The sequence below is a fragment of the Seriola lalandi genome, unplaced genomic scaffold (genome assembly GCF_002814215.2).
Source record: "Seriola lalandi dorsalis isolate HSWRI2012SDOR001 ecotype SW California unplaced genomic scaffold, Sedor1 jcf7180002054318, whole genome shotgun sequence".
NCBI classification, from domain to species: Eukaryota; Metazoa; Chordata; class Actinopteri; order Carangiformes; family Carangidae; genus Seriola; species Seriola lalandi.
This window is the reverse complement of record NW_019524871.1, coordinates 604,349-630,060: the sequence shown is the minus strand read 5'-3', so window position 1 is coordinate 630,060 and position 25,712 is coordinate 604,349. Positions and strand designations below refer to the sequence as shown.

The 25,712-nt window shown below is 40.1% G+C and overlaps 2 protein-coding genes across 2 annotated transcripts; both read right to left on the bottom strand.

The window, feature by feature from the left end:
- Window positions 1-7,307: 7,307 nt before the first annotated feature.
- LOC111655453 (perforin-1-like) lies at window positions 7,308-9,892 on the bottom strand. The gene is made up of 3 exons (XM_023406870.2): window positions 9,848-9,892; window positions 9,161-9,693; window positions 7,308-8,692 (listed from the first exon to the last, which is right to left on the bottom strand). The coding sequence occupies exons 2-3, from the start codon at window positions 9,691-9,693 to the stop codon at window positions 7,501-7,503; spliced, it is 1,725 nt and encodes a 574-aa protein (XP_023262638.1). The 5' UTR covers window positions 9,848-9,892; the 3' UTR covers window positions 7,308-7,500.
- A 5,661-nt stretch (window positions 9,893-15,553) lies between these two features.
- On the bottom strand, window positions 15,554-18,094 carry LOC111655452 (perforin-1-like). Its single transcript, XM_023406869.2, has 3 exons — window positions 17,871-18,094; window positions 17,142-17,677; window positions 15,554-16,967 (listed from the first exon to the last, which is right to left on the bottom strand). Exons 2-3 carry the CDS (start codon window positions 17,675-17,677, stop codon window positions 15,770-15,772), a joined length of 1,734 nt encoding a protein of 577 aa, XP_023262637.1. The 5' UTR covers window positions 17,871-18,094; the 3' UTR covers window positions 15,554-15,769.
- Window positions 18,095-25,712: the final 7,618 nt, after the last annotated feature.

Below are 25,712 nucleotides of genomic sequence, written 5' to 3'. Positions count from 1 at the left end.
AGGATAGTTTAGCCATGAGAGACTAGTGGGGCTGAAGATGGTGGTGCGTGACGTGGGTGTGTTAAAGCATGTTGAGGGGGTGGGGGGTTCATGACAGCTGGAGGCCGACAGCGCTTCACTTGCTATCCCACTCACTATATCCACACATGCGCATATGAACAGCGCAAGAGTTTAATATGAAGTTATATGTAAAGGTATCTAAATCACACACGTACATGCTGATTACACAGGGCAATGGGCAACTCAGAAAGCCTCGTTTTCTACCAACAAAACTTTGTACCACAACTCATATTCTGTAAGAAGACATTCTCTAATGAAGCTTATCAAAAGTTCAGTCAGGAAGACGATCTCCACATGCTCTCTCCCACTATCTCTAAACTCCACCAGCTCATTCTCGTTTTCATCCAATCACAACCTGACATGCTGGCTTTTAGCCAATCACATGTAAGCTGTCAAAGTTTAAAAGTGTTCTCTCTCTCTCTCCCTCTGCTGTCATTTTAGCACGGCGAAGATTTGGTTGACCCACCTCCACCCCTTCACCAACTCACCTGTGGATGCCTGACCATCTCCAAGTTTCCCTCTCACAAATACCTTCCCGCCCTCCAGCTCCATTCCTCATCACCGGCACCAGTGTCTCGGCCCAGGGGGAAGTTTCCTGTTATTGCAAGCATCTTATTCCTACGGACCGTTTCCCATGGTGATCAACTTCCTGCCGGGGTCTAAGCGCCAAAGTCTATTCCTCCTGTTCACAATGAAATCTATTTTACTTCAAATTTCTCATTGCCTTTGTTCCTCTTATTAGTCTCTCCTGATTGACATAGCGTTATGGGCCTGTTGAGATGTGAATGATATGATGTGCACTGAAGTGTCTGTTTTCTATCTTAGGTAACATTTTCAAATCTGAACAAAACGTTTTATTCTATTGAAAGATTTGGAACATAATGTGTGACTGAAAGAAAAAAAAAAAACCTGACTGATGCCAGTCTGCACAGCATCAACACATCACCAGCATATACTGCATTTGTATAACCATTGCTGTATATAACAGTATAGTATGGTGACATTCTCTAAACAAGTACAGCGACACTTTTAGACACGAGGTACCTATTAGAGCTGATGTGTATCTTACTTCACTGGGGGACCACCTATAGGTTGAGAAAGATACTTTGTGCCGTATCCTTCACTTATTCACTCACACACACCCGCACGCTGTGTTGTTGTGCCCATCCGTGGTGGCTGAGTCTTAATAAAGCCTAATCCCTGCCGTGCATCCTCTCTCTGTTCCCCAACTCCTGCTGATCATCTGTCTCAAGAGTGCCGTAATTTACTGTCACAGAACTCCTCAAACCGGCCACCACACAGTGCACTGAGGGGGACGGCAGACTCGGTAACACAGATCACCGTCAAAAAGAAGGGAGGAAAAAAAAACATTCCTATTTCCCTTTCTGGAAAAAAAAAGAATAAAGTCTTAAAAAAATAATGGAGTGGGGGGGAGAGAAACAGTTTTTCACAGACTCAAACACACCCAGCAGTTCGCCCAGCTTTGTTTAGGTTTCCTATTTTTTTTCTGAGAAGAGAAAAGGAAGGGGGGGAAAAATTGCTAGGTGGTTGTCAACGGTTGAAGCTGCAGCCGCACCTGGCATCGCGCGACTGGTCTTTGATCACTTGTCGAGTGAAATTCCGCCACTGGATTAAAGTGAAGGAGGGGGCAACAGAGGGTGGGGGAGGACTGAAAGAGTGATAAAGAAGGGAAACAGAGAGAGGACGACTTGTCTGAAATGTAGCCTGTGTGTTTTGTGCCTTTAATGTCGCGTGCACCGCCCTGTTGGCTGTAATTAAAATCAGCATGAATTGTTGAATTTGTCTAAAGCCAGCCCACTCTATTCAGGCCCTATGTACTGCACGGGCTTTATGTTTGGACTCGCATGCAGAGTGATGAATGTCACCTTTGCGAATAAAGAACCAGACTATTTAAATACCTTTAGTTATTATTCTGTTTATGCTAGTAAAAATGTTGTGCTCACTCACATACTGCAGAAGCAAGCGGCTAATTCTCAAACAAAGAGAAAAAGATGAAGATTTTGAAAAGAGCGAAACAGAGAGGGGATCAAATCCAGATGAGAAACTCCCCTTGAAAAGAATTTAAGAGGCCCAAGACAGAGCCGTTTCACATTGTATGATCATGCATGTGGAAGTACGAATATGTGAATGCATCTGTAGATGTGTGCGCACTCATGTGGCTTCATTTCCAAGAAGTGAAAATCTTAACCCTGCAACACATGTTGTTGTTTTTTTTCCTCCTTTCCCCTCTTAAGTAAAGCAAAACCCAAACCTACAAAACTGGCTTCATGGCTGCAAAATGTCTCAGATGGAAATATTCTCGATGTCTTCCGTGTCATTTAACACACATTTGTTCCTGCTGAAGATGTAATTCTGTACATCACAGCACAAATGTACACTATAGTTTCAGTTTTTAAATGAGGCTGAATAATTTCCTTAAAACATCTGGGTACAAATTGCTCAGACATGAGTAACTAGTGAATTTGTTGAGCACTGTATTCAGCAGCGGATCAATACACATTTGGTGCTCTGGTACGTGCTCCAGTGCTTCAGGATGGTGTTTGTGGGGATGACTCACAGTAAACTACAGTGCTCATGTCCATGGTAATAAAGGAACATCTTAGCTATTGCAATGATGTGACTCACTCTATGGCACAGAGGTGGAAGCTTTATTAGGCTTTGACTATAAGCAATACTTCAGTATTTATTGTCGGTTTTAGTATTTCATGGGACAATAACGAAAACATATAATAACAATATATCCAGCCTTATCCGTTGAGGGGTTAACTTGAGGACATCTGTGTTTAAAACTGTGTTCAACCAGCTTTTACCATTTTTCCTTAAATAGCAGTGTCTGTGTAGTGATGCTATTCCTCTCTCTCGGTTGCCTTCGCTGTGACCTCCTCATAAGACACCGTGTTGTGTGACAGGTGACGATCACACACTGCTGTGTGAATGTAAAGCACCAGTTAAGACCCTCTTTCAAACATGCCAGGACATCCAAGCTAAACTGTTAGCGATACCGAGTTAACACCTAGCGTGGGAGCCATGACTGAGCACCATTGCTTTGAATGGTGGGAGCGACCTTGAGTGAAGCACTAGGAATTCCCTCCACTTGACAGCTGGCTCTGACGTACGCCCTTGACTTAGCATGCGTTAATGCTGTCAGAGATGTTTGGGGAGAGAACTGCTGGCATGCTAATCTGCTCTATGTTTGCCACAAGGCTAAGCTGAGCTGTCCGTGGCATGTACAGGGAGGTGTTGACAGTAGTGCTACCAGTTGTTCGATCCTCCACTGGGGTGGTACTGGAAGATGAAAGGGACCAGAAATTTCCCAGGTTGCTGTGGCTGTCCACAGCAACTGGGTGAGTCGAGGGTGGGAGGGGCAGTAGTCATGGCAGCTGCTTCGATGGCAATATCACCATGGGGCTCCACCAGCGTAGGACATGCAAGCTACACTAATACACTCATATACCCACATATACAATAATTCAGAATATGAGGGTTTCTGTATAACAGAAGTCCCATCCTTTTCTTCACAGCAACTTAATAAAGTTCACTCACACATGAGCTGCCACTAAGATGAATAGGCTTATGAAATAGGTGGTGGAATTTTTCTAAATCACTAAACCACAGATACAATAATAATAAATTCTTACTTTTTTTTTGTTGAAAGAATAGTGCTCCTGTATGCATATGTGATATACAGCCAGGTCTAGTAAAACACAGACAGTAACACATGCATGTTCCTAATATAATCTGAATTATTTCAGTTTGTCAAGTAGAACATCAGATACTGATGCTCCTTTAAATGAATAGTGCGGTTGCTGGTGAGCACAGGGTAAACACATCTTTTTGACTTTGAAAAGAACAAATCTAAAATGGTTACAATACCAAAAGGTTTGCCTCAAAGTTTGACCTTTAAATTTACCTGAACTACTTACTGTAAAATTGTGAGGGGATGTTTCTCCAGTTTCTTATTTGATGCACAGGATCAGCTCATCAAGGACTGAAGGCATGTTATTTATTCTGGTCTAAAGTCGTGTTGAAGAATGTTCACTGTCGCCAGTCCTCAAACACATTAAACATCTTTGGGGATATCTGAAAAGAAAGAAAGGTAGTAGCTCATGTAACAGCTGTCAAATTCAGTGAAAACACATACAGTCAATAAAAGTTGTGGAGGAAAATTAACTGACATATTTAGACATTTTTACTTTTATTGAAAATTTCGATTCAGTTTCAAGATTTTGTCTTTACCTTTGATAAATAATAAAACATGTGAAGTTTGTAGCTTATAAACTCATGGTGAATCCTGGATAGTTCAGTAGTTTTTTGGTTGGCCCAGCAGATGGCAGCAACCACAGCTCATAAATCATTAGTATCCTCATCCTCTTACTGTGTTCCTCTGAGAATAGCTGCTGTAAAATATTAGACAGAGCCCATGTGTAAATGAACATGTAATGTGACTCTTATGTTATCAATTAATACTGAATTGATAGTGGAATAATCATACTAATAATGAGTTAGTGTGTGTCTGTTATCAGTGAGGTGACTGAGTAACTTCTGGTGTCTGTCATAGTAACTTAGCATCTAAGGTTGATGTAGGTGTGTGTGAAATAACAATTATTTTCATTATGGATTAATCTACAATTTATTTTCTCAATTCATTGATCGATCAGTTGATCTACAAAATGTGAAACATGTCAATCCCAGTTTTAATAATTTAAAAAGTTTAATAATTTCCAACCAACATTCAAACAAACAACGTAAACCCAATATTCACATTTAAGAAGTTGAAGCCAGAGATTATGGACATTTGCTTTTTCTTTTGAAATATTTTGATCATCAAAATAATTGCTGAATAATTTTCCGTCACATCAACTAATCAATTAATCGCCTAAGTGTTACAATTCTAGCGTGAAAGAGAAAAGAAAGGAGATCAAAGTGACAGTTGCCCTGACAGTGTGACTATGACAAATCCACAACCCTGAACCTGAGGCAGCTAAATTCAGCCATCTTGAATTTTCTTATTTATTTATTTTCTTATTTTTATTTTGTTTATTTCTTATTTACTTTTTGTTTTATTTAATTTTATACCAGTGCTGCACCCTCCATGAAAAAAGGCCACTGCTACCATGGAGACTTAAAACTCAAGTCAGCAAAAATGTATGTTATCCTCAAATAAGGCAGCGACAGCAGGCCTCACAGGCTGGACGAACCAGTTTGAAATACAGAGCAATGCTAAAACTCACCAGTGTCTGTGAAATCATCTTTTCTACCACATCACTGGGTGGAGAGGTTTGCTCAGGAGGAATTTTCTCCCAATCCACCGGAAACATGACTTGTATAAGAACATGATAACAGATATAGCTCATCCTATCATCATACATCACATTTTATCTTTTATAAATGTACCCAGGTGTTTACTCTCATCTGTGATATTTTACTGTTTGGTTTTTCGATGCATCAAAGTGTCTGCATATTGTTGTGGTAAAATAAAATACTTAATTACCACAGGACTTAGCTCAACCCACCTACTGTAGTCTCAACATGTCTTCACCCATGAGAATATACTTTGAGGACAGGTGCATATTCCTGTGTATGTTTACGTGTTTTGTGTACATACTTTTGTGCATGTGTGTTTACATGCATGCATGTATGTGTAGTCATGTGATAACCTCTAAAAGCCCTCTCCACCTCGCCTACGTTCCATGGGAACCTGTGTGCAGCTAATCCTCCTTTTGGCTGGAGACGGCTTCTCCAAACAAATCATCCAGCTCTAAGACCCACTGCTCCTCAAGTGGGCTCCTAGCTCTCTTTGCCAAGCCTCACCAAAAAAACCTCTCTCCTTTCTTCTCTCTTTTCTCATATGCTTCACATAAAACAGCTACCTACCGTGAGGCAAATCCCCTTGTCTCTGTCTCTTTTCTTCTAGGAGTAAGAGAAGGAGAAAGGAATGGGGTGTGGATAAGCCAGGCCAGCAGGAGATTGTCAAGTTGAAGAACTAAGATGACCTGTTTTGGAAGAGGAGGTGAGTCTGAGTAACGGCTGCTGGTGAAGGGGTCATTGTTTGATAGCAGGCGAGAGGAAAGTGAGCATAAAGGGGTGGATCTCAATACTTTGATGTCGCTCCTCCTGCTTTCGTTTACTATGCATAACAGCATATATATACAGGAGGCTTTGGATATGTATGTAGGCCTATCTATCTATCTATCAGGATAGCATTTCTTTTGCTTTGTGTTGTTATTCACACCGGGACACCTTGGAGTGTATCAGTGACAGTATTAAACCACCTTTAGGCCTAAAGATGAGCACCTTGATTTATTGCCATTTAAACACATGGTTAAGTCCATGTCACCAGTGCCAGCTGATAATTAATATACATTTTAGAAAGAAGTCCTGTTAGTATGGTTACCTGTAGTTTACTGTCATACATACTGCATGTGTCATGATTTAGAACAGTGGTTGAACTATTGACCAGAATGAGTGACACAGGATGAGAGTCAGAAGTCTTTATCTTCTGTAATGTGACTTTATTTCCAAGTGAATAAGGAATGGGATATATGGGCGGGTGATAATCATTCATTACAGTTTTTTTTACTGTTTAACCTCCCACTTGAGATTGGATTATTTTTTTATTTTTTTTGTGCTATACCCTACCCCATGCAGGGGGGCACCATTTTCCTCTTTTACACTTCAAACATGATTCATTTTTCTTAATTAGTGAGCTTCAGAGGTACTGCATTGGTCAGTATATTTTTTTTTATCTTTGCACAGATATTTACTGTACATGTGAGTGGTATCAATCTTTGCTGAGCATGCATCTATTTCCCAAATGTCCCAAAAAAATATTTCTTTAAAAAAGCTTACCGTCCCAGCAGCTACACTTTTCACTTCACTTCATTTCGAAAAACCTGTATTGATGTCTTGGAGGAGTGCGCAAAGTGCATCTGTGCATCAGTTTCAGTCACTTCTTTCTTAAATAAAATAGATGGTGGGATGGTGAAAATCCAGTATATGAACCCAAAAAATAATGTTTTGGATAACTGTGTGTTGTGATTAAAGGGCAGGGCATTGGTTTTCCTTCAACAGCAGTAACTTTAAATTGTTAATAAAGGCTGACCATGGTAAGTTCAGTTTGCACACCTCTCAAACATCATGTGTAGTTTTAAGTGTCGGTTTTTTGAGACTTAACTAGAAAAGTACACATAAGGTTTGAAAACAAAAAAATCACACAGACCCTGGTGTTGTCTTTGTTGATGCTTTACTGGCAGATTTTATAACATACATGTTACAAGAGAGAGAGAAACAGAAAAACTTGTCAAATTATTTTTGCACACAGAAGTCAAAGAAAAAAGAAGAGTAACAATTTAAAAGCAAAACAGATACTAGCAACAGATAATGCAACATAGTCATTGTGAAATCACACCTTCCATCACCTCACATCAGCAGCTGACCTCCACCTGACTGACTGACTGGTTTTGCATGCTTCTCCCCTGACTCTCCAGCGAGGACCCCGTTTCTGGTGTAGAAGGCCGTGGCCAGAGAGGCACTTATGGGGGAAGGTATGTAATCTTGACATTGCTGACCACCAAGACTTGGTGCGCACTTTATTTTGTAGGAGAAGAAGAGGGTACCATGATTTAACATGCAGCTGTCTGTCACATTTCCTCTACGCAGATCAAATGAACACTTACCAAGCAGATCACTGTTCCAGTAAGTATCCTCATCATAAATACTGAATGTAAGTTTGCTTTTCTTGTCAATTTTGATGGGTCCGAATTCAAAGGTCTCTTTCCATTTAGGATTGTCATTGTTTAGTATAATAGCAGTGCGCTTTACCTGATCACCATATCTGACCTCCACTGAACCATCTGTCTGAGTCCACCTATCACCATACAGACCCTGTGCATAAAGCTTGAACACCTTTAATGTTGCGAGACCTTTCCCAGCAGGACAGCAGTTTGACTTGATATTCTGATTACTGTTGCAGACACAAGCACAAGGATCCCTCTTGCCTGACCTCTGCCCAATCTTACAGGTTTCTGAACATTTCTTCAACACTGCATTTTTCTTAATGTACTTCTCCACCTCTCGCTTCAGTCCGGCTCTTGCGGGATGAGCACTTGGCAGTATGGTGTGCAGGGGCTTTAAGTTGTATCGGACCACATCAGGTGTTTTCTTCAGTGATTTAAGCCAGTTATTATAGACAGATGGATTTGATTGGCCTTGAAAAAGAATATCAGCTCCATCAATGTTTCCACCAATGACCTCTGTGTTACGCTCATTAAATGCACCGCTGAAACTTGGGATCGAAAGCTTCTTCCTCTTTGTCGCACAGTGTTGCATCATTGACTTAATGCTCTCAGGACATGCAAATCTAGCTGAGGCTTCAACTAACAAACAGTCATTGATTTCTGTTGCTGACAGTCCGTTCATAGTCGCCTCACAGGTCTTGATAGCCGTGACTGCCTTCATTTCACCTCCCAGAAACACTTGTGTGATGTAATGTGTACCATAGGTGTCGATCACATTGCGATATAATGGTTCAGTTTTATTTGAATAGGAAGGAAGAGAGTTGACAGCGGTTTCAAAATCATGGCTCATTGGGGGATTTGCTGCCAGTCTGTAGCTGTAAAACACAGGGATCATATAGTTGAGTTAAAGCAGAATCTCCATCCTCTTCATATGCTGTACTCTTAAAGTATATTAACAGTATTTGGGCACAGGTTCATACAACACAACATAATTAAAAGTGACCATCACTCAGAACTGAGCCAAAAAATTCAGACTTAAAGAACCAATGTGTAAGATTTAGTGGCATCTAGTGGTGAGGTTGCAGACTGCAACCAACTTACCCTCCCTTTCCAAGTGTGCACGTGAAAGGCTCTCTCTAGAGCCAGTGCTTGGTTTGACCATTCTGGGCTATCCCTGTATAGATATGTAGGACTCATTCTGAGCTAATGAAAACACATTAAGTCTTCATTTCCGGTGATTATACACGATTGAAAAAGTAATTCATTTCTGACAATAGAGCCCCCTAAATCCTACACACTGGTCCTTTAATGGCAATGAGACAAACGTCTGTCCAGATACTCACCGGTAGAAGTTACAGTAGACAGAATGGTGACAGAAGGTGTAGCGGTCTTCTTTTGACTTTTTCGTGGCAAAGGTTGCTTTTTTGGAGTGGGAACCTCCATAAATTGGCACAAAAACTGTGGTGGGGTCTACAGTAAAATTAAGGCCAATTTTCCAATCATTAGACACAGATGATGTGGAATCATTGATAATAGATTCGACAGAGTCATAAACTTTACTGGAGACCTTTAAACTGCACTTAGGGAGGGTTCTCCAGTCCACCACAGTAACTGGGACCTTCTGTTTTTCCTTCATGTAGCCGTTTCTGTATAACTTGCAAGTGCCATTTTCAAGCTTCCATGTCTCAATATCGATCACATAGGCACCTTTCCGCTCCATTGTGACGATGTCGAAGCCTTCTCCACCCAGATTGTAACCGGGGACAAAGTGAGCCTTTTTACACTCTTCTGGTGTTCCAATGAAACTTACCCTGGCTGGCAGACACAGAGGACTCCATGCCCAGCACAGGAACATGAGCTGCCACAGCACTGCCATCTGGATGGTGGATGGAAGAATAAAAAGCAACACAGTTAATTGTAAAGTTCCAGTAAAAACTGTCCATTACTTTTAGTTATGAAGAAGATGAAAACAAAAGCCTAATCAACACAAACAGCTGGTTAAGGAAAGGGGGAAGACTCAGGTGGATTACCTTGACTGTTGACGGCAAGCTCTAGTCGGCGGCTTTCAAAGTCTCACTGATGTTATGGTATAAATGTCCTGGGGGTGGAGTCTTTACTGCCAACCTCGTCTATTAGATTCTAACAAGTTTTATATTTAACCAGCTACATTCACACATCACCTACTTGAGCGATGAGAGATGAAAAGGGTTTTTTGCAGTGACATGTTAATATTGTATACCTAAGAAATAAAGCAATATAATTGAAAATGTAGCTAAAGAGGGCTAGTTAAAGGAGTTTTCAGCATTGATACGAAAGCCAAACCGTCAGCACTATGTCATTACACCAAACCGTACATCATTAACAAAATGCTTTGCCCTCGTCTCTCTGCAAATACATAATAACTGGCCCCCTCTCAAAACACATATCAAACCTTTTACAAACATGCACCAATACGGTATCTGCAATGATGGTTGATATCTTGCAACTAATCATCTTCCTTTTCATCTCTCTTTAGCAGATGACTGAGTAAAGTCAGGCAGCAATGAAGAGATAAAACAAGAGATTTACCAATTCAAGCAAACGGTTTTCTGTTTTTGATAAGCCAAGCAAAAGCAGCACTACTTCAATCATCAGCTCAATGCACTGCTGTGGACAGCCACATAGAGCCACTAGCATTGCCACAGACACATGGTCTAAGTGACAGAAAGCCTATGTTACACACTGGAGGATGGAGTGTGACATACAAGAACTTTTACCAGGCAGAGAGAGTCTAACAGAAGACAGTGGCATTATGGAAATTGTGGGTTCCAGTATTTTTGTTTGACCTGCTAGGAACTCACAGTCAGTTTTATGGAATATCACCCGGTTATCTTATCTATCAACAAAAGAAGATCACACAATATATATTGAATTGACTCAGTTGCTGTTTCTGGCACAGGTGTGAGTAAGAGGATAAAGCTAGTAGATTTTATAGTGTGTGAATATGTTTGCAGTAGTAGAACTTATATGGCTGTGCTGCAATACTCTCTAATCCAACACATGCTGAGGTAGGCGCCAGCATTATTCTACAGAGTAGGTAAATACAGAAAATGGATGGATGCATTAGATATAGACCTTTTGGGAAGCTGCAGTTATATAGTCAGTTTCTCAAAATTAAAGCTGGTAGTGAGGATATGCTGCATATGCAACTATCATAAACATGGTGTGTGAAAAAAAAGAAAAAAGAAGAAAGATTTGCTCAGCCTGGCCTCACTACTCATCACTATATGAATATAATGTTATTATATGATATACTGTATCACACTGTATATAATAGTGACCATAATATCACTAGATTCTTATCATATTTTTGATGTATGTTCTATCACTATTGAATTGACAGGATGTCATATAAATGACATAAACTATGATATTTTTATTGATCTCATATTGTTCTAGTATTACAGTCTTCTTACAATTATATTCAGGTTAGATCATTTACTATCATATATCTATAATTTATTTTTCACTCATACATGCCGCCATGCCAGCCTCTTTACCCCACACAGCACTCATGATCACAAAACACAGATACATATGATTACACCCCCACACACACACGCATGCATGCACGCACACACACACACACACACACACACACACACATTTTACTCATACCATACACATCATATTGTCATTTTTACTCAACATACATCTCTATAATTGTTTTTGTTGTCATCTGCATGTCCATTATGCCCTACAGATGCTTCATATCACACTTGTTTCTGTTACGTTATCTAGCGTATAAAGGGAAATACAAGAAAAAACATTTTACTGTTCGTTTAGAGGTTCTGCAATAACAGTGAGAGTTCACACCAACAGCACCCTATTTACGATGACAGGATGCTGTTCTTTTCTGAAGATTATGTATAGGTGTGATACCACTTGCTACAAACTTGTTGCAGGTCTGAACATCTATTGATGAAAAAAAAAACATTTGTGTAAGTATATTTATGTGTAGATGTTCACAGGTTGCAGAGTGCCAATGTGCCATAGCTGAAGGTGCTAGTCCAACGCCCCAAAAAGCTGATGAGAGCAAGTGAGCTCAGCTGAAAATATCCATAATTTGAAATGACAATGTTTTTGGCAAGAAGTCATGATCTGAGTGCATATAAAAATTATGATTTTACAACATTGAGTTTTGCATTTCTGCTAGACTGGTAAGTAAACAGATGTTAATGCTAACGTTGGCTATGTAGCGATAGCATACCTCACAAATGTTCCTTTAAGTAAAGTACAAGTACCTCAAAAGTACAGTAAGTGAGTAAATGTAGGCTACTTTGCTACTTTCCTCCACCACTACTGACTAACAAAGCATGCAACATCCAGTATTAACAAAAATCTTTCATTTTTTTCATTTCCCCCATTAACAGTCTTCACAATCACAACATTACTACTACTACTTAAATTAGCCCTATCTTGTGTCAGAAAGCACATCTTATGATATTTATATCACAGAAAACTTTCATGTCAATTTTAATTATTTTGGAGAAATAATTAAAGATCAAATCAAAACTATAATAAACCATTAAAAGAGAAATTGTAATATCCCTAGTTTCTATTGGGGAAATCATTATTTTTGAATATCAGATGCTGATTGAAATAATCAGTTAGCAAATTAATATAAACAATACACACATCACAGCCATGAGTCTGTAATGGCAGGCTACCACTGTTTATCAGCTGTCTTTGTGGAGTGTGTCTTCTCTTTCTGTCAAAACACAAGTTTTTGTACTTGAGCTGTGTGACCAGAGGGAATTGATGTATCCACTGTCTATTTATAACACAGAGAGCAGGTGTGCCGATACACAGAGGGAAAGTGATTGGCTGGGATCCTCAGAGGACTCTTTGTGCTTGTGTAAATACGTACACACACACACATGGGGAACATACTTGTATCTGCCCTGTGAAAACACATAGGCACACAAACATACACACATGCATTGATCTACTGTATATACATCAAACCTTATGAGAGTGTAGGCGCATATATGCAGGCCTGTATGCATACAAGTAGACAACTGTATCTACATGTATGTGCATGAACACATATACATTCAGACAATAAAAGATTTACAGCTTGCTGCTGGCCCCCACAAAAACAACCAAACACTCATTTTCATTCAAGCAACTCAAAGATATTTCTAAGTGTTATCATACGAAAAAGGAGACAAGACAATATCAGCTTCTTCTCCCCTGAGGGTAGAGCAGATCCACACCCACAAACAGATCAACTGAGCAACACTTCACTCATATAAAATATACAGCACTCCACAAATCAAAAGATCTTGTCTTAACACAAATGCACCACACCACAGCTTCAAACACCATGTAAACAACTATTCAGAGAACAGCCTGTGACCATATTTTATGCCTTCAACAGTGAGGTCAAAGTGGTTGAGAAGAAGTAGGCAGGAGGTGGTAAAGTAGTGCGTGTCGAGTCAGAAGAACCTGTACCCACACTGGTTTATTACTGGCACCACAGTAAAAAAAAAAAGGAACAGCCTTTCATGAGAATCAAAGGTGGGAGGAAGATAGCTTTGTTTGCATTTTATTTTTATTGTGGTCACTTTCACCTACCTTCAGTGAGACTCAAAGCACTGCTGCAAATTCAAAAAGGAAGTACACTACAAAACTTTTGACGTTTAATATTAAAAGAATGAAGCACTAATGAGAAATACAGAAACCTACTATTATGTGTGACTAGATGAATATCAGGTTGTTTACAATTAGATAAGTTCTACATAATAGAGAGATGATAGACTCTGCATATTCTACCATAACCAGAGTTTTTGTTTTGAATGGAAGAAAATGTGGCAGGATGTTGGGAAGGGACATTAACTCTCACCTAGATGTGGTGTTGGGGAATCTACCTTGAAAGCAGCTTCAGAAACTTCCAATTACTTTACACTGGAAGAAGTTGAACTAGACTCTAGTTCAACTTCCTTTTGACAGCAAAGCTACTCTAGGGAGAAACTTGTTAGGTTAAGTAAAGCTACTTAGTTCAAACTTAGTTGAATTAGTTCAAACTACCTTGTAAGAAAAACGATGAAATTGACAATGTATATGTAATACGAAATTGTGCCCATACTTAATCACAGGTCATTCATAAACCAAAAAAAAAAAAATATCCCACTATTTATGGAAAAGTGCTGGAATATCATCTCTGGTTTTGTTTACAATAATTGCCTATATATGGCCATGATGATTCTTCGTCAGGTTGAGATTCAGGAGGTGTATCCATGATGACGTAGCACTGAGCAACACCCACCTATGGCTTTTGCACATACACTATGCAAAGGTCAAGTGTGTGGTGGTGGCGGCTGCCTGACAAGTGCATTTGTTGTTAATATAATTCGTACATTCGGCTGGTGAAAGGAGGTTCAATTGGAGTAGAGAAGCAATGGTAAAATAAACATAAAAAATCTCTCCTTTCCTTTCATGGCCCAAAGTCGTTTGTAGTTTCAGTTAGTTAACTACACAAAGATGGGGGAAAAAAATTACTATGCACTTATGAATGTAGTTGAAGTACCAGTAAGCTACTGCAAAATGTAGTTATACTGTATCTAGCACTGCAAAACATACAGATGACTCATGCAAAGGATTATGGTTGACCCTTAAGTCGTATCAAGTGCAACAATTTACTTACAGACTTAAATCCCTGGCAATACAATTTATATGTATTTACATATAAATATGTAAATTATAAAATATAAATGTGTTGAATACATCTCAACTTGTGATTTCTTACCCACACCTGCTCTCTCTCACACACAAACACACCCACGCACACACTTAAAAACACACACATGCACACACACACACACATTTAACACATACACACACACACACACACACACACACACACACACACACACACACACACACACACACACACACATATATATATAGCCCTTCCTCTCTGTGCACACTCTGAACATTGAAGCTGTAAGTACTCACACACTGTGTTTATCTAACCATCCAGCCCAAGATTTTCCTTTGGGTTTGAGCCCCTATGACATTAATTACATGGCTACTAGTACTAGACTCAAGACCAAGCCCCCATTAACTATTTACTCTTCGCTCTTTGTTTCTTGTTACGATCTTTTGACCTTGTGATGCATTGTTCTCCCTTTCTCCTCTATTAATCAAGAGGAAAAATTGGGTTTCAGTTCCCTGCTCTATTCCTTGGTTGACATGTGCCTTTCCTTCAGTTGCACCAATGTTACTATGTTGTGTTTATCAAGAGAAACCACTCAGTTTCAGTCCTATTCATACTAATGCATCATCCCTTGAAGCAATATTTGGTCAACTGTTCCTCACAATATTCAGTTAAAGGGCAAGTCATTTGAGATAAAGCATGTATTTAATGATGATGATGATGATTTTCTCTGAGCCGTAATCTTTCATTATATTATCAAAGGCTGTTAGTACAGATGAAATGCATCATTTATGATGATATCTGTGATGTTATCTCACCATGAATCTCACCTTTACACCTCAGCCTATAGCAGAGGGAAGTCTACTAACTACTAGACAACTAAGTACTAAAATATCCTTCTCTGTAGTAAATATTTAAGCTGTATCTATAAAAATATATATTTTCATTGGTAACTTGCATGCTTGTTCACCTTTGAGCATTATAGACAGTAGTTTTATTAAGCAACATTTTAATAACATACAGTCAGACATCAGTGTTGTTTTTGGAAATGCTTTATTTGCAGATTGTGTGACATTCATGTCACAAAGAAGAAACACATGAAAACTGGATAAGGGAAATTTTACAGACATACAGGTAATTCAATTTTGGAAATTAAGAAAAAAGAAAATTACAGTTGCACATGAAAGAGGCAACTACTACTACTGCTTTACTACTGGCAAAGTATGCATTATAAAATTAAATCTCTAAAACTCTAATTGCATGTCATATTACCTGCTGGCTTCAAACTGGCTGACTGCTGATTTAGCATACCAGTTTCTCCAGCGAGGACCCCGTTTCTGGTGTAGAAGACCGCGGCCAGGGAGGCACTCATGGGGGAAGGTATGTAATCTTGACAATGCTGACCACCAAGACTTGGTGCACACTTTACTATGTAGGAGAAGAAGAGGGTACCATGATCTAACATGCAGCTGTCGCTCACTCTGCCTTTACGCAGACCAAATGAACACTTACCAAGTAGATCACTGTTCCAGTAAGTATCCTCATCATAAACACTGAACGTAAGTTTGTTTCTCATGTTGATTTTGATGGGTCCAAAATTAAACTTTTCTTTCCATTTAGGATTGTCATTATCTTGTATAATAGCAGTGCGCTTTACCTGGTAACCATATCTGACCTCCACTGAACCATCTGTCTGAGTCCACTTGTCACCATACAGACCCTGTGCATAAAGCTTGAACACCTTTAATGTTGCGAGACCTTTCCCAGCAGGACAGCAGTTTGACTTGATATTCTGATTACTGTTGCAGACACAAGCACAAGGATCCCTCTTGCCTGATCTCTTCCCAATCTTACAGGTTTCTGAACATTTCTTCAACACTGCATTTTTCTTAATGTACTTCTCCACCTCTCGCTTCAGTCCGGCTCTTGCAGGATGAGCACTTGGCAGTATGGTGTGCAGGGGCTTTAAGTTGTATCGGACCACATCAGGTATGTTCTTCAGTGATTTAAGCCAGTTATTATAGACAGAAGGATTTGATTGGCCTTCAAACAGGATATCAGCTCCATTAATGTTTCCACCAATGACCTCTGTGTTACGCTCACTAAACATGCTGCTAAAACTCTGGCCAGAGCCCAACTTCCTCCTCTTTTGCTTACAGTGCTCTTTCATGGCCTTTATGCTGGCAGTACCTGCAAAGCCAGCTGAGGCCTCAACTGACAAACAGTCTTTCACCTCTGTTGCAGACAGTCCGTTCATGGTCGCTTGGCAGGTCTTGATAGCCGTGACTGCCTTCATTTCACCTCCCAGAAACACTTGTGTGATGTAATGTGTACCATAGGTGTCGATCACATTGCGATATAATGGTTCGGTTTTACATGAATAGGACGGAAGGGAGTTGACAGCTGATCCAAACTCATGACTCAGTGGAGGTTTTGCTGCCAGTCTGTAGCTGTGAAGCACAGGCATCAAAAGAGTAAGTTTCAGCCAAAAACAAGGTTCAGATGTTATAGTTCCATGTATATTTTTCACTTCAAGCAAAGTTACGGTGATTTTTATAAGTATATAGTGAACTAATAAATTCTGACTTAATGACGAGAAGACAAATATTTGTCCAGATACTCACCGGTAGAAGTTACAGTAGATAGAATGGCGAAAGAAGGTGTAGTGGTCTTGTTTTGACTTTTTCATGCCAAAGGTCGATTCTTTAGAGTGGGAACCTCCAAAGCCAACACCGACAGTAACACTGGCGTGTACAGGGATATCAAGGCCGAATCTCCAGTTGTTCGACACAGATGATGTAGAGTCATTGACAAGAGTTTCGACAGAATCATAGACTTTACTGGAGACTGTTAAACTGCACTTAGGGAGGGTTCTCCAGTCCACAACTGCAACTGGGATCTTCTGATTTTCGTTATTCATGTAGCCGTTTCTGTATAACTTGCAAGTGCCATTGCCAAGCTTCCATGTTTCAGTGTCGATCACATAGGCACCTTTCCGCTCCATTTTGACGATGTCGAAGCCTTCTCCACCCAGATTGTAACCGGGGACAAAGTGAGCCTTTTTACACTCTTCTGGTGTTCCAATGAAACTTACCCTGGCTGACAGACACAGAGGACTCCATGCCCAGCACAGGAACATGAGCTGCCGCAGCACTGCCATCTGGATGAAAAAGTTACAAAGTGAGAGGAGATAAAAATGGCATGGACAAAAAATCAATCACAATGAAATACAACTATGCATTAATTCAAAGGCACTAAACAGCTGACATGCTACTTTGAATACAATGAATATGATGCGAGAGACTACTCAACAAAAACTTAGTATCACAGTAGGAAGGTGTCAGGTGTTGTACCTCAATTTAAGTGTCAACACCAAGCTCTGTTCAGTGGCTCACGAAGTTCAACTTAAAGTATTGATGTTCAGGAGGTGGAGTCTTGTTTACATTCAACCAACGTCATTCACTCATTTTTATTCACTCTACACCCTAGATGAAATTTTCTCTGCCAAATAAGGAAACAGGGCTTTTGCAGTTTCGTATTAACAAATGATATAATGATTTAACTGAAAAGAATTTAACTAAAGAGGACTGATTGGGAAACATCTGTCATTTGCAATTATAATATAACAATTGGAAATGTCAAAATGAATGTATTGCAATATTACAGTATGGTACCAGAATTAACAAATCTTTTTGCAGCCTTTGACGATGTTTAATGTGTTTCATGTTTTATGTCATTCTTGTGAAATTACTTATTTTTTCTTTCTTGTAACAAATGATTAACTGCAGTTGTAGAAGTTTTATATCTACATATAGGTAGGAATTCAATTGTCATATGCAAAACATATCACATCTGAAATCACAGAGATGAATCTAAATGAAAAAAGAAAACATTGAAACATGAGACATCCAATGCTGCAATATTGGTGTAATGTCGTGCTGTAGTTTTACACTGGACTTTAACACAGTTTTCAAGGCCCACAAAACAGATCTTGTTTCGATCTTCTAAAAATGGGAAGCTCACGCTATCAGCAAACTATCTGTTCTAGTAATAAAAGAAAGTGCCAAATTCACACCAGTTCACACCAACACTTCACAACTTGCTCCTACAAGTTCACAAACCTCCTGTTTATGGTCACAGTAGTTATGTGATGTGTGAATAAATGGAAATATGATGCTTTACAAATTTGTTGCACAGCAGAACATCTGCTGCAAAAATATGAATATCAACATAGTATGTACATTATAGCATGTTCACGGAAATTCTGTCGTGGTGCTGTGTGCTGGATCCTTGTTGAAGGTCCAAAAGCGAAACCTGAGGATATCAATAATCTAGGTTGAAATTACTTGTTTTTTGATACTAGATACAAGTATTCATAAAGTGTACCCACTTTTTCTTGTTTAACAACACACAGGATGTGGTTGCCGTGTCACACCGTGACTACACCATATTAAATAAAAGATCAGCAATGATACCACGGAACCAGAGATATTGTCTTTATTCCATGGGTCTTTCTTCCTTGTCAAAACTTGGTAGCTATATTACCCACAATGCAACTCCCTCAGGTACTAGAAAAGGTTTTGTACAACATTTTTAACACATGCAGTTGTAGTGCCCAAGACCTGTGAACAGACTTTTAGCTGTAAATAGTAATTAGTTCACATGGGCTAAAACACCAAATACACAGTTGCAATTTGTGAAAGAAGATGTGTCACAGAAAAAGGACATAAAGCATTACACAAATGGAGCAACAAATGACAGAAAAAATGGCTGGTGAAGAAATTTAAGCATTAAGGAGGTAAGGAGCCAGTTATTTCTCTCAACAGTGCAAAGAGACCAGAACAGACCTACAGGCAAAGAAGAGTTCCACTTACATTGTCTACTGGGCAATGGTATGCATGAAGAAAATCAAGATTTAAAAGAAACATCACACTGGGCACTCCCTCAGTGTGTCTTGGCAAGGACACACTGAGGACGCCTCTTCTTTGCAACATAGACCACCTCTTTGGGTCCAATTATCCGCTTGGATGGCTTCTTATATAACTGCTATACAGACGACATCCAACTATACCTGTCAGATCTGGGCCTGTCTCTCTGACGTATCCACATGAAGGAACGGTCCCTTCAACTATTACATCCCTCTCTAAGACTAAACTCCTAGTCATCCTGGCCAATCTCCATCATGATATCAGAATCAAAATCACCTCTTCATCTTTTACCCCAATCAAGGTCACAAGAAACCTGCGTGTCATGTTTGATCACCAGCTCTCCTCTCTGACCATATTGCATCTGTCTTTCGGTAGTGCCGTTTTGCTCTATATAACATCAGAAAAATCAGGCCTTACCTGATTCAGTACGCCACCCAGCCCTTGGTCCAGGCCATGGGTGTCTGTCACCTCAACCACTGCAATGCCCTTCTGGCAGGCCTCCCTTCATGCACAATGAAACCTTTGCAGATCATCCAGAATGCAGCAGCCAATCTGGTCTTTGATGAGCCCAAAAAGGCACATGTCACTCCACTACTCATCGCCCTACACTGGCTACCCATGGCTGCCCTAAATTTCCAGTCAGTAATGCTTACCTTCCAAGTGACTTCCATCTTTAACATCCAAACATGCCGAACTAGCACTTACTCTGACCTTTGGTGCACTTCTTTACCTGACCTCTTTGCACTTATTAAATAGATGTTATACTTACACCAAGGTTTCCTATTGCACTGAAGCTTTAGTGATGTCCCTCAGTTGTAATAAAACCATAAGTAAATGTAATGTAAATGTAATTCAAGTAAAAATGATTGCCAAATAATTGATTACAAAATTTTCAAAATTTTAGATTTAATAATAATTTAGTAAGGTCGTATTTCCAAGACATTAGACTATGCTTAAGTACAGCAGGCTTTACGACAGGGTGGCAGAGGCTAGAAATAGGCATTATGGCAGGGTGTACGATTTCTCCATTGGCATTCACAATGGCGATGGAGGTAATCGTTAGAGCTTCTAAGTGGGTTGTAGGTGGAGAGAGGCGGCAGGATGGGATGCGCCTTACACCAATTAGGGCCTACATGGATGACATGACGTTGATAACTACAACAGTGCCATGTATGAAAAGAGTACTTGAGAGACTTAATAAAAACTTAAAGTGGGCTAGTATGAAAATCAAGCCTAGTAAGTCTAGAAGTATCTCAATAAGTAGAGGGAAGTTAAGTGATAGGAAGTTTGTAATAGACGAAGAGGAAATTCCATTAATTAGGGAAGAATCTGTAAAGAGTCTAGGTAGGTGGTACAAGGCAGACTTGAATGACGGAGAACAGGTAGTGCAGTTTCGGAAAGATGTTGCTGAGGGACTGGATAGAATAGATAAATCAGGGCTTCCAGGAAAGTTGAACTTGTGGTGTCTGCAGTTCGGGTTATTTCCCAGGTTGATGTGGCCACTGTCTGTATATGAGATTCCATTATATGCTGCAGAAAAAATGGAAAGATTAGTTAGCTTTTACATTAAGAAGTGGCTAGGTGTTCCTAGATGTTTAAGCACAGTGGCACTGTATGGGAAAGGCATACTTCAGCTCCCAGTAACTAGTCTAGTGGAGGAGTTTAAATGTACCAAGGTTAGGACAGAGCTCCTGTTATCTGGGAGTAAAGATGCGGTAGTTAGTAAGGTGGTTCCAAACCCAATCAAGGGGAGAAAATGGAATCCAAGAATCGCAGTGCAGGAGGCGGAAGCAACGCTCAGACATACAGAGATTGTGGGTAATGTCCAAATAGGCCGGGGAGGCTTGGGGCTTGGCAAACTGGTGTGGAGTAGAGCAGGTCCCAAAGAGAAGAGAAAGCTAGTTGTGGAGCAGGTTTGTAGACAGGAGGAAATATTAAGGGGTGCAAAGGCAGTGGTCCAGGCTAAGCAGGGACAGTGGTTGAATTGGGAAGGTGTAGATAAGAAAAAGCTTAGCTGGAAAGAGCTGTGGAGTATGGTGGAAAGTAGCATTAGATTTTTGATAGGGGCAACATATGATGTATTGCCAACTCCCCAGAACCTAAAACTCTGGGTAAATGGAGACCCGCTATGTTCATTGTGTTCAGGTACTGCAACTTTAAAGCACATTTTGTCAGGCTGTAAGGTTAGTCTGTCGCAAGGCAGGTATACGTGGCGACATAACCAGGTTTTAAAAAGCTTAGCCACGGGAATTGAAGATTTACGGAGGCAGGGCAAATTTAGGAGGGTCTAAATTAAAGAGAGTTGCAATCAAGTTTGTTCAAGAGGGAGAGAAAGTTGGTAAGACAGCAAGGAGGCAAGGCAGCTTAGAGGGTGCTTGTGATTGGGAAATGCAGGTAGATTTAGGAGGACAGCTTGTTGTTCCCCAGGAAATAGCCAGTACAAAGCTTAGGCCTGACATGGTCTTGTGGTCTAGGAGTAGAATGAGAGTAGTTTTCATAGAGCTGACTGTTCAGTGGGAGGCCTTAGTTGAAGAAGCATATGAAAGGAAGAAGCTCAGGTATGCAGAGTTAGGGGCAGAAGCAGAGCAGCGAGGATGGAAAGTTAGGATTTGTCCAGTGGAAGTAAGATGTAGAGGATTTGTTGCAAGGTCTGTTGTCTCTTTGGTAAGGGAGTTAGGAGCAAGTGGACAGAGTGTGAGGAAAATAGTAAAGGACATGTCAGATGAGGCAGTAAGATCCAGTCAGTGGATTTGGATGAGAAGAAGTAATGGTAGCTGGGGGCCCAGCAGGGGGAGCACTTAGGATAGAGAGACTGTTTTTAAGTGGGGGGTGTGGCCTATGTGAGCCTCTTTGAGACCATGCGGTTAGTTCAGGTGAGTTGGCCTGTATTGTTTGTTTGTATTGTTTTGAAATGGTTTGTAGTGTGTCTTTGACTGTTTAGGTGAGTTTGTTTGTTTTAGGCGAGTACTATTGTCTTGGAGAGTGGGGGAGTAGGGGGAGGTAGAGCACAGCCTAATCCGGCGGGGGAGAGTTTAGCTCAACAAGGCATCTCTCCCTGACTCTACCTCTCTCATTCAAAATGGCCGCCACTTTCCAAAAAAAAAAATCTAGTCCTACAGGTTCCCACCTGATGACCCCAAAGACATGTTAGTTATCACTGCTCATTAGTCTGTATAGCTAAATTAATAGTTATCATAGGACTTAGGATATTAAGCTTAGGGATCTATTCACTGAGTCTGGTCCATTTTCTGTAGCACAAGTTTCTTGTGTTTACCTTAAAGGTAGAGAGCCTTGAGTCTGTAGTAGCTTTTAATATTTTCCCCGTTCTATTTATTAAAACTTCTCAAGATCTGTGATGCATACTACAAGTGAACAGCTTGAAGTCCTGATATCTTTGGTTTGTGGTCTTCCACGTCTTGCTACAAAATAACTTGGTTGTCGCCGTTATCATGCAGAAAGCTGCAGGTTTTTTCCCCACAATTTCTCCACTTTTTGCCCCTCTACCTTCACAATCCTGGGCCTGCTGTAGAAAAACAACCCTGCAGCATGTTGCTGCCACCACCAGGCTTCATAGTGGGGATGGTTGTTTTCTGCTGATACACAGTGTTTGCATGTTTTCAAAAAAAAAAAAGATGGCCAAAAGCATGATTTTAATGTCATCAGATCAGATAAACTTCTTCCACGTTTTCTCGGTCTTCCAGATGCATTCCTGCAAACATTTGCCCCGATATGAGTCATGAATTTTTTTGAACAGCTACAAGGCTGTGACAAATAAAACACCAACAGGAGTGCTCTTATATGCACAATATGGCCCATTTCAAATCCTGTAAAGTGTTGTTCTTTGATGTCCTCAACCATGGTTACCCCTTTTACAGACACTCAGTTTTTGAAGACAGTCAGAAGCAGATTGACAGATATCTTTTTTATGATATAGCTTACTGTACTGCCTACTAATACTTAGGGATATTATTTGCTTTTGCCTTTATGTGACCCCTGATTAGTATGTTTCAATAAACACTTGTATTTGTGTTACTGCATGAACTTAATACGTTGTGGTAATTGATTTTTTTGGCCACCTGAGGGCAGCTTAAATTTCTAATGAGAACTTCAATTGCAGACTGCTTTGCTGTCAGAGTTTTGCCTTCCGGGCTGCACTGCCCTCTGATTGGTGGAATTATATCCTCACCCTGACAGGGTGACCTGCTGGCAGTAGTCAGGGGTGTAAAAAATATGCAATCTCCTTTAGTTTTTCAGGTAAAAATGATAGTTTATTGTATGTTATTAAGTACTTTCTAATAAGCTACTGAACCTCAGTTGAAATAAGACATTAAGGGACAGGGCTCTTTGAAGTAAAGAAACAAATATAGTATTCATATAATGTATCAGGTCTCCATTAAAAATCACTTAGTGAATTCAATTTCTTTTCTTCTTAGACCACTACTAGACTACTGACATTCATTTTTGATAAATCCTGATACCAATTTCATTATTAGTTAGTTAGCTGCTAGATTGATAGACATAAGAAGTAGCATTCACATATTAATGTTCTCTACTAAATAACTGTATGTGTTCTGAAATACTTCTGACTCTCAAAAAGGTTTGTTGAAACTTCCAGTCACAGATATCTGCATGACATTTAGTTCATAAAGAGGTTTCTCTAATACACCTAGATTTCTCACAGTCCTGCTGTCATGTCATTAATTCAATGTAGCAGCCAGCTCAGCAAGCAACTGGAGTGAATGAATGCTCTTTATCTTTGAATTAAACAGACACAACATGCAGCACACAATCACATAAAAATGGTAGGTAGAATATCAATATCAAATCTGTGGGGTCCCACTTTGTCCAGAAGATGGTGCCATTGATGTGAGTATAGAAATTGAATTTCTGATCTTGATTCTCTATTTCTTCCATAACAGGAGGAAAACAGCAACTCCATGTTTTTCTTAAGGTCTCCTTTTAGCTGACTATATCCAACAGTTCATCTACAAATCCCCAGGGTTTAGCTCAGAGCTGGGAGAGAGTGAAATCCAAGACTGGGGAGCTGAGTGTAGTAAGCTGGAAATGCCTCATTACTACTGTCCACTGGGCTTTTTGAATTCTCACAAACATATGTGAGAAACTAAAAAGACTTGATTAGAAAAATTATGCTGTCACTGTCAAGTCATGGGAAAAGATTTGACCTCCACCTGACTGACGGTCTGATGCCCCTGACTCTTCAGCAAAGACCCCATTTCTGGTGTGGAAGACCTTGGCCAGGGAGAGACTCATGTACTATTGACATTTATCAAGACTTGTTACTCACTCTACTATGTAGGGGAAGAAGTTACCATGATTCAACATGCAGCTGTTTGTCAATTTTCCTCTACGCAGATTAAATGAACACTTACCAAGCAGATCACGGTCCCAGTATGTATCTTCATTAGAACATAAGTCTTTCATGTTGATGCTGATGGGTCTAAATCCAAAGGTCTCTGGCCATTTAGGATTGTCATTGTTACTTATGATGACAGTGCGCTTTACCTGGTCACCATATCTGACCTCCACTGAACCATCTGTCTGAGTCCACCTATCACCATACAGACCCTGTGCATAAATCTTGAACACCTTTAATGTTGCGAGACCTTTCCCAGCAGGACAGCAGTTTGACTCTGATTACTGTTGCAGAAACAAGCACTAGGATCCCTTTTGCTGGAAATCTACCCAATCTTACAGCTTTCTGAACATTTCTTCAACACTGCATTTTTCTTGATGTACTTTTCCACCTCAGGAGGATGACCACTTGGCAGGAAGGTGCAGAGGGTGCTTTATGATGGTGTGTCAGCACCATGAATGTTTCCACTAGTGACCTTTGTATTACATTCATTGAATGTGCTGCACAGAGTCAGGACTTTCAATCCTCACTGGGGCCTCAGTTGACACTCCCTGGCCTCTGCTACTGAAGAGTCGACTCATGTGTGAGGTTTTGTTGCCATTCTGTAGCTGCAAACATGTAAGTGTGAGAATATAATTAGTAGTATACAGTTATAGTCCATCAAAGCATTGTGTGAGACCCCCCATAGCCAATATCAACAGTGTCGGAGGTGGTCAACAGAGAGGGGTCGGAGGGGTCATCCATTGAATACTGGGATGGGCTCCAGCCTCCTTTGACCATGACCAACATAAACCACTACAGAAAATCGATGAATGCATAAAGTGTATTCATGCCTATTTGAATAGCAAGTTCAGCAGTGAGGATGTGATTTGCATTTCTAGAACTGATAGGAA